Source organism: Phallusia mammillata, chromosome 8, assembly GCF_965637545.1.
Source record: "Phallusia mammillata chromosome 8, kaPhaMamm4.hap1.1, whole genome shotgun sequence".
Taxonomy (NCBI): domain Eukaryota; kingdom Metazoa; phylum Chordata; class Ascidiacea; order Phlebobranchia; family Ascidiidae; genus Phallusia; species Phallusia mammillata.
The window spans coordinates 16,160,493-16,170,593 of NC_137259.1; the positions used below are offsets into that span (position 1 = coordinate 16,160,493).

At 38.4% G+C, this 10,101-nt stretch overlaps 1 protein-coding gene across 1 annotated transcript; it reads left to right on the forward strand.

Moving 5' to 3' along the window:
* The first annotated feature begins 62 nt into the window (after positions 1-62).
* On the forward strand, positions 63-8,672 carry LOC145205374 (monocarboxylate transporter 12-like). The gene is made up of 8 exons (XM_080078071.1): positions 63-890; positions 1,634-1,777; positions 2,617-2,792; positions 4,320-4,504; positions 5,920-6,155; positions 6,602-6,729; positions 7,407-7,635; positions 8,270-8,672. Exons 1-8 carry the CDS (start codon positions 653-655, stop codon positions 8,413-8,415), a joined length of 1,482 nt encoding a protein of 493 aa, XP_079934197.1. The 5' UTR covers positions 63-652; the 3' UTR covers positions 8,416-8,672.
* The last annotated feature ends 1,429 nt before the right edge of the window (positions 8,673-10,101 follow it).

Genomic DNA, 10,101 nt, shown 5'->3' on the forward strand with positions numbered 1-10,101 from the left:
CGGACGGTGTATTGATTGCGCTAGATCAGCTGATCGCCTACCACACTGTTACTGGCTGAAGAAACCAGCTTTCTTTTGTTAGCGTCAGTGCGCAAGAATACCGAGTACCGCACCAATCAGCTGTTTTGCTCGTACAGTTGGTTTACAAAACACAAGTTAGAACAGTATAGATTAGTCAGTTTTATGTGCAGTACTTTCTAAAATACAGAAGTAAGGGGTACACATGGAAACATGTAGACAGCATTAGAGGAAGGTTTTAATGTGGTCCTTTAGCGTGTAAACATGGTTTATGAGATGAATACTAGGCTTTGAGTCAATTTGATTTCAGACTGGAGATTAAATTTCAATGTATAAATTTACAAAACGTTACAAGCGAACTAAACTATCTTTTAGATACTTTTACTTTTTAAATGAACTCATTGGTGTTTTACCCGACACTGTTTACAATATGAATGTGCCGAGCGCTTTTGCAGACACAGTTAATCGATAACGCAAAGCAATGTACATGTTCCAGCGAAATGTAACGTAATTTTATGAGGTTCGCCTTATGTTATGGAGTCCATTATGAGCTCTATTGTTACGCAAACAAAAGTGTTCTTAACTTTTAATTTAGCCACAAGAACTAGCATCTGGGCAGCCACAACAACACAATATGACGGGTGAAAGTAAGAATCTTAGGCGAATGAGTAAATTTCAGCAAATGCGCGCAGCACCAGATGGAGGCTGGGGTTGGGTTTTAGTGGTTGGTGGAATGGTGGCCCTTTCTAACTGGTCAGCAGCCATGAGATGTTTCTCTGTGTTCTATGTGCCCTTGAAACGTCACTACAGCACTGATTACGCAAGTGTGGCTTGGATCAACGGATTTTATCAGATCGGATATGGAGTGGCATGTAAGATATGTTTTGTTGTGAACATTCAGTGAAAACAAGTAGAGTTTTTAATTGATCTAGTACATGCAATTGCTTTGCAATGTTAATGTGCTCTTTGTATATACAAGCCGGTTATCTAAGACACGATCGATGGTGCCAACCTGTTGTGTGCGTTATATCCTGTCGCGTTCAGTACGCTGATTCATTGGGTTATGGCCTAGCATGGTCTTTGTACTAGGGTTTTCTTTAAACTTTAAAGTCTGCAAAGCAAGCTAGGCTTGATTGCTTCGCTATTGTTAACACAAATGGGTCTTGAGTTTCAACACCGTGCACGAAAGGTACTCGGTTCTGACCTTTGAAACGTGACAAGCGGCACTGCATTCAATGACGGATAATAGGGAAGCATCTGTCAACAAAAACAAATTACAAGTAGTTAGCGCTGCACTGTTGCAACCGTTTTTGATATTTGGCCAACTTTACCTGACAAATTAGATAAATCTTGGGAAATTGTTATTTTGATCATTATTACAAAGGGTATGAGTGCTCAGCGGCACGACTGAAAAATACGAACAGCGCCCTTGGGTTTTGAATCACACTGGTTAGGGACCAATAAGTTGTTAGTCACAATTAAGCAAGCGATAAAATGACCAGTTGTAAAACGTCTGCCATCATTTTTTTCACATTACTTTAATTAATTCTATACACATTCTTCAACCAGTTGCAGAATTTAGTGGATGTTTAACGTAAGAATTACTTTGTTTCAGGTGTGTTTGGTCCTATCCTGATTCGCCAATTTGGATTTCGACCTCTATGTATGGCAACTGGGACTTTGGCCGGTTTATCAATCTTTATCGGATCTTGGGCAACCGAGCTACTGCATGTGCAAATCCTTACTGGACTTATACCAGGTAATTGCGTTCACAAAACGAAGTTGGTCTCTTGCAAGTTATTTTGGATATGTTGGCTTTTCCATTACCGAAAACCTACATGTTTTATGTTTTTATTTTAATGCCCGGTTGCAACAACATATTATACTTTTTCCACTAGCTGCACTATTTACTCATTTTCCACTTTTTACTCCCTAACGTGCAACTATTTCGAGTTTGGTGATATTTTAGTGTAGTTGTGTTGCTGTGTTTCGTTTACCAAGCTTTCCTTACTATACGGGTGTACGTCAAGGCGCACGTTAGACTTGTGTAATTGTGAAGCAATATTTTAGTAAGAATGACAATCAACTGTAAGTTATGGTAGAGCTACTAACACCATACGTTTTGCCTGATCCAAAAGTGCTTAATTTTTAAAACGGTATATCTCAAAAAATGCTAACGGTTAGGGCTATTAGGGTCGGGGTAAGGTATTAGCACTTAAAATTCAATAAAACTACCCCAAACAATTAGTTACTAATGTAAAAGTTTTATGTAAATATTTCCCAACCCAACCCATTATAGCCGCTAAATAAATAATTCAGCTTTTTACGCCACCTATCGAAAATTAAGCACTTTTGGATCAGGCGAAACGTATGGTGTTAGTAGCTCTACCGTAAGTTATAAAATGACTCCGTTTCAAGCCAGTCAAATTGCTACTTTGATGTTAGTAAAGCTTCGTTTCAAGTTTGTGTGTTGTGGATATGACTGTAATTAGCCTAGTTTGGTGTGCTGCAAGAAAACCGGTTGTAAACATTGTTTTTTCGTTATCTTGCATCAACCGGCGTGTTATTGTCAGTTAATTAGCGCTTATGTTTTGACAGGGATTTGCATGGCAAGTGTCGCAATGTGTTCTTTTACCATCGTTACCCGCTACTTCAAACGTCGCTTAAACCTTGCCACCCAGCTGCTATGTGCTGGCCTCTCACTTGGCTCTCTCATCTATTGCCCTGTCTACCAATGGCTCATTGAAACTTATGGCTGGAGAGGTGCTCTACAGGTAAACCAATGCTGTGAGCGAAATGGAGTAAAACATTGTTAAGTACGGGCCGACTCAAATCGGCAATGTTGTCTGGTCGAATTCTTAGTAAATTTAAACAATCCCATTCCAACCGCATTTCAAAATGCATGCAAAATAACGAAAGAACGGGCATTTTGACAACCCGCCGAAAAACCGCAACTAGTGACATCAACCCGCAACTCGATGCCAAAAAACAGCCTAATTGAGCGGGAAAGCCGCCACCTGGCAACACTGCAAGTCGAAATCTGGCCTTGAAAAGCGTTTGGCTTAAAACTCCAGTACTGTTTCAAATATCGTGTTGACTTTGGCAGGAAACTGGTGCTTGTGACGCCCTAAATAACGAAGAGGGCCCTAGGCCCAACGTATCAATGATTACGTCATTGAAGTAATCAATTATTACGTCATTGAAGAACAAAACGCAAAATAAAGGATTTTTGATCCGTTTTTGCTGTTAAAAGCTTATGTCCCGAAGAGGTCAGCCACCTCCTTTAACAATCAAAAGTCGATTTGCACAACGTAACTCGCATTATTGACTGTGGTGTAAAGGTAAACATATCCTTTGCGTTGGCTGCTACGGTTTCTTAGAAATCTTACCTATAAGTTCAAATTAGTCTATGTACATATTAAACAAAGGTGCACTTTCGGTTAATATTTGGCCTTGGCCATTGGGTTGCAAAGTGCTTCTGCTTTGTGTGCTTAAAGGTTCATTGCAAAAATCGGTTTATTCTTCAACAAGCGAAACTACTGTATGCGTTAGGTAAGGGTTACCTTATCTGTGTGGGCAAAATTCCGGACGGTTTCAACAACTATGTTTGGCGACGCCAAAGTTCAATGCATTATGTAGCAAGCTGTCACACGTTACCAACCCAAACAGTGTCATTTTGGATAAAACATCATTTGAATCACAGTGACAACAAGCGTAGTTTTGGTTCAAAATAAGTTACGAAGCAGAATATTTTACAATATCCGGTCCTTTTACAGAATGTTGCTAACTTTCAAGACGCTTAGTTTCGCATGAATGTACGGCTTGTACGCGACAGGGTGCATTCTAGCCTTATCAAAATCAGCACAGACAACAGTTACAATGTAAACCTTCTAGTCCCCCAGAAAATAATTGTAAAAGCTTCTGTAGGTTAAGCCAGTGGTCGGCAACCGCCGGTCCGCGAGGAACTCGTTACCGGGCCGTATAGTTTTTTCAGGTTAAACGCTTTGAAACATTTTCCCCGTGCATCCCGAGGAAGGTAAACTAATTTAAGCGTTTTTATTGCTAAATATTTGCAGTTTATCTAAGGCCGGTCCGCGATCAAATTTCAGGTTTAAAACCGGTCCGCAGTGTAAAAAAGGTTGCCGGGCCTGGGTTAAGCGACTTGGCGTTAAAATTCCGGATACTAAGCGTATTTTTTAAAAAATATTTCCGGACACAGATTTTACGCCCGAATTCCGGACATGCCGGGGAAATTCCTGATGGCTGATAACACGAGTTGAGGTACCTCTTGTATTTTTTAGATCATAGCCGGATTTTTCTTAAACATTGCGGTCGTTGGCGCCGTTATGCGGCCAATTGTGCTTCGGGAGGATTTTGATCCGAAATTTTTGATTGAATGTGAGAAACCGCTTAAGCTTGCCGAAGGTAAAAATGATGCAAACAACAATGATGAAATCAAAAGTGGTCAAATGACCTACAGAGAATGGTACGTTGTTTGTCGAAGACTGAAACCTACACAGTCTATATCAGTGGTTCTTAAAACCTTGTGCTGATCGCGTACCACCTGAAGACTTTTTCTATCACTGCGTACCACCTAAACCAGGGGTGGGGAACCTGCGGCCCGCGGGCCGCATGTGGCCCGCTTCCCTTTTTAATGTGGCCCGCGTCACAATTTTGTTAAAGTATACAAAATAGGATCTAAAGAATAAAATTTTGATGTATAGATATTTCCTTGAATGATTTCGACATTATCGGTGATTTATATTCAATATCTCCCCTTTCAACATTATGAGTCAAACTTTCATACAATTGCCATACATTCAACCACTTGCTATATTATTTGTAACGTAACAGCCACTCGATTGTCTCTCCTTGCAGTAACAATTCATTTGCCACGTGACGTTAGTTTCAAATTGATTTTAGAGCTATTAGCTCACTGTGCAAATCGTTGGATCCTTATATTGTTATTTAAAATTTAATCTTGGAAAAAAAGAAAGATCGATGGTGAAGCTAGTGTGTTCCAGAAAGAATGGACAAACTCCCTTTTTTATAGAAATGATGGATAAACCTGTATGCCCTGTTTGCTACAAATGTAGCAGCAAATAAAAATAAAATCAGGAGCGTTAAAATATAAAGCCTCTTGAGTGCTCTGGGTATTTGATACGGAATTAAAAAAAATGGCCCGCCCCAAATGTTGTGCAATTCATGCGGCCCGCAGTACTAAGTAAGTTCCCCACCCCTGACCTAAACCCTCTTTGGATGGGTAGGTCAAAGGATAAGCCTGTTCTTTTTTACTTGACTAGCATATTGCTGAAACCAAGAAGATTGGAATTCCAAGGAAGTGCTAAGACACGAGTTTTGCCGAAACCAGGGCTGATTAGTTGGACCTGTATATTGCATTTCATGATCTGACTTGAATGTTAACCACTGGTCTGCATACTCTGATGTGCACTTTAACTTGTTTAGTGTTTGTGCATACATCACTAGCCCCCTTCACAGAGAGAAACATTTAGACGTTGTGGTCACACACCAGTTACGAATCAGAGCAGAGAAAATCTATACTTTCATGCAATGTAAAGCACATATTTTCCTCTGCTCTGAGAACGTGCGGTAACATTATGCAAAAATGCAAGATATAACATAATATATAACATAAGAAGATATATAAGTTACCGATAGTTCGTACGTCAAATTCTTACTCTAACCTGCCGATTTAAAACAGGTATAATAAATGTCAATTTAACCTCGAATTTATCTGATAATAAGGTTGAGTATATAGAACGCGTGTGCGACTACAAGAGTACATATTGATTATCTTACAATTAACCCTATTACTGGTTTGAAGCTAGCTACACACCAGTCATTTTAACTTTATTTTCAAGAACCTTTCATTCCACGCAGCGAAAAAAACGCCGAAATTGAAGAAGCTTTTGAAAGTGATGAGAACGTTACATCAGAAACTATCTCAAATGGTCCAAAAAAACCAACGCACATGCAAAGGCTGGCAGCATTTTGCAGACGTATACACTTGGACATCTTTTTACAACCTTTGTTTTATACCTATATGTTTGGTTGGGTGACTTTTTCTATGGCATACCTTTCAACCTTGACTTACCTTGTACCGTTTGGAACAGACAGTGAGTAGTACACATTGTAAAATTGTTTTTTTACTGTTATTTTCTTGTGATTTAGAAAGTAAAAATTTTTTCATGCAACATTTGTGTACATTTCATAAAACGACACATTTGCGTAAAGGTTGTCGTTGAAAAATCTTTGTAATACAACATTTGTATACATTTTCAAAAAAACTCGAAATAATTATTGAAAACTATTTGAAAACTCGGAATAAATACACTATTGGGCCCATGTATGCCACGTTTATTTGAAAAAAATTGCTTACTCTTTGTTTCGTCATGTTTTATTGTGACGTAAAACGTCTGTCATAATGCTTTCTGCTGTTACACAACCATTACAAAATGCGATTATCCACAGACATAAGATTCAGTATGAACTAAAATTAGCGCTAAGCTACATATTCCTTTGTCCTTGTTACGTCACAATCACTAAAATCGATATTTTACAGCTGCAAATCTTACTGCAATGCAATCGTCGTCTCTCGTTTCTGCCTTAATGGTTGGAGAAGTTATTTCAAGAATTCTGTACGGACTTACATTCGATAGGATATCAACACCAAGGAAAATCATTCTTTCGGTATGTTTTATAACACACAATTGCTAGTTCAACCTGCGCAGGCTAATAATATTCTCAAATTTTAGGAGTATACATAGTCTACATATAAATTGTGGTATTGAGCCTGGCACGCGTGTTTGATTTCATGACACGTTAAGTAGTTTTCCGAGCTCATATTTAAGTGCAGTTTAATAAAACGAAAAACTTTTATATCGCTTGTTTTCCTCATACGCAACATACAATTACAAAATTGCTTGCTTTCGAAATACGATTTAAATCTGCTGCCACAAACACTATTTCACACAAAAATGTTACGACGCGAAATCCATGACCATTTTGACATGACAAGCAATTTAGCAAGCAACGTTTAAAAGGTTGCCGTTCCTTAAACGTAATTCAGTGTTTAGGTACACTATTCACAGTTTTGAATAATCTGAACAAAAAAATTAAAGCCAAACACTGGTTTTATGCACAAATACTGGCTCTGATTTTTTTGGATCAGATAATTCAGTATTAAACTGATAGTTTGGGTCTAAACCTGGCTTCAACAAAGCTACAACAAGGGTTTAGCATAAAGTTTGAAAAAAAAAAAATTATGTTAAAAGAAAGCAAATGAAGAAGTTCTTATCTTTTATAAAACCTGACTTTACCACGAATAAATCCATAGCACAGGTATTTCGTAACTGTATGTGTTTCAGGGCACAGCTTGCTTGGTGATGGGTGCCGTTTTCATACTAGTCTCGTTGCTGAGAAGTTATTACGCCTTGGTGATCGGTTGTGTTGTGCTTGGGATGTGTGGCGGGGGAATGGATGGTGCATATTCGGTGTATATCGTTGATTTCTTCGGTGTGAAAACGTATGCTGCAGTATACGGTTACGGAAATATTGTCATCCATTCATTGGGCATGGCGACTACTGTACTAACTGGTAAGTATCAAATTTATTTATTGGTGGTACTTGATCATTTTACGTCTGCGTTGTAATTGGGCCTGAAACAGGGGCCCCGAACCCGAAATAACAAGGTAGAGCTACTAACACAGGAACGCACACCACAGATTTGCTCGTTTCCGGTAGGTGGCGCAACGGACATATTTTTAATGCAGAACTTGGCCGAATGGTCCTGCGCGCCTGACCCGTATACAGACATAAAAAAACCTTGATTCGTCCCCGGGAGTGTCCTGGGTTTGAATCCCGTAAAAAAAATGCTGACGGTTAGGGCTATTAGGGTTGTTGTGAGGCTTCATAAAAATAATAACAATAGAATCAACCTAAAAAAAACTGTTTTTTGTGTTAGTTTCAGTCCCTGCAGCATACGTGGTTTTTTAAATAGGCTTCTAGTTTTAACCACATTATGCATTTAAGCCACATTACATGATATGAAAGTTGCACATCTCAAAAGCAATATTTTCGCCATACTTTGTAATCCTTTTCGGCACACGGTTTCACTGCTAAATGCCGCACATAAAGTCTTAGGCTAAGTTTTAGTGTTCTTAAATGCATAACCTATGTTAACACCCAAGTATGCCACAAGGTGTCACATAAAATAATTCAATGATTTTAGGAAAATGTGTCGATGCAACTGGAAAATTGGAATCTGCTTTTTTCATTGGATCGTCTGCTGCCGTTCTTTCGTTTTTCTTATGTCTTCTTATGCGACATTTCTACCTTAAAAAGCTCGACAAAAAAACCCCAGACTATCTTGAATGATTTGCGCAGTGTACGGTGATACTGAGAAGCCCTTTTGAGCACATACGTTATCGATTAATTGTTTGTTCATATTTTAAAATGCACCAAACTGTGAAATGCTTTTAGTAGCTGAAATTATGATGATGTTTTTCTTTGACTTTCTTCAAAAGGACCATTTGTTTTGTTTTTGTGGAGACATTGTATTTTTTAATCTTTTTTTAAGAAGGGCCTTGTCGTTTTAACGTTACTGGTTGCAAATAAAGCAACGTTTTACTTGTTATAGTGGTGTTGGTAGTGTATTATACACTAATATACATTATACACTAATATATAATATACAGCGGCAAACATACAGAAAGAAATCAAAATATTGTTCAGACATAGCTGAAGGTACATACTTAAGACAAAAATACTTTTATGCAGATAAAAAACTAAAATTACCTTGCAGTAGTGTTAGCTACAATACAAAAAGTAGATTTGTAGTGATCGATTTATGTAAATGGTCGCTAATGAGTCTCAAGGTTATAACCGCGTCACTACAAATTAACAAGGTATACCACCCTCCTTAACCTCCCAAGCTCCTGAGCTTGTCAGGATAGAGTTCTGGAAACTCCAGTCTTGCACTTCGGTTCGTTTGTTTATTACTTCTTGACGATAGAAAGCGACACGCTGATATAAGTGAGCCCAAGTAAAAGAGAATGACCAGTAAAACGGGCTAAAGAGAACCAGTGCGGTTTTTTATATATCCCGGATAAAGGCGTTAAATCGTACACATGTGCTCTTGCACAATTACCACACAAAGCAGCGTCCAATCACAGCACAGGACAAAACACAAAGTTAAATTTCGCAACCACCAGATCACAAAGTCGCATCTACATCCTAACTATAACTGCAACAGGAAATATTTCAAAGTTCAAACACGATTTTACAAACCAGTTGAATAAAACCGTTGCACCATTTGACTTCCTTGCGAGCTTTGAGCTAGCAAGTTAAACGAGTTAGTTACGAAAACCACTATTGCAAAATTTGCACAAATTATATCGCAACCGCCACAGATTTGGGCATTTTGCTTCGGTTTTGTTTTTTAACAAAGTAGGACTTTTTAGGCTGAATAACTGCAATTGTTACGTTAAGACAATGAATTTATAATTCGTTGGCACCAAATGTTCTAAAAAGTAGCTAAAACCAAATGAACCTCTCCATAAAATCACACCACATTAATTCTTGTACAAACTACGCAATGATGTTATACCTTCTCATTACGATTATTTCTGCGCGCTGTAAACGGAATATAATTGAAGGATTGATTCCTGATGCAATACAGATGTTTTTTGGTTATGAAATAGCACAATATGTATGACAAGATAACCACATTTCCCTTTTGGCGGTTGGCTTACTTTAGGTCAGGGGTGCACGCACCCCCAAGGGGTACGACAACTGTTCCTGGGGGATGCTGAATCATTAAGGTTGGTTAGGTCTATTATATATAAATTCAAAAACCCAGGGGGGTGCGAAAATTGGTTGGTGATTTGAAAGGGGTGCAGCAAGTAAAAATTGACCGATATCGGTTAGTTAAAGTATTACCACATTACAAATCATTTGTACCTCGAGTTTTGTCTGAATTGGGTGAGTAACTAGATTAACCGAATCCGGTTTATTGGTGGTTTAATGTACCTGTTTTTAGTAAATTTCATCCATTATACTGCC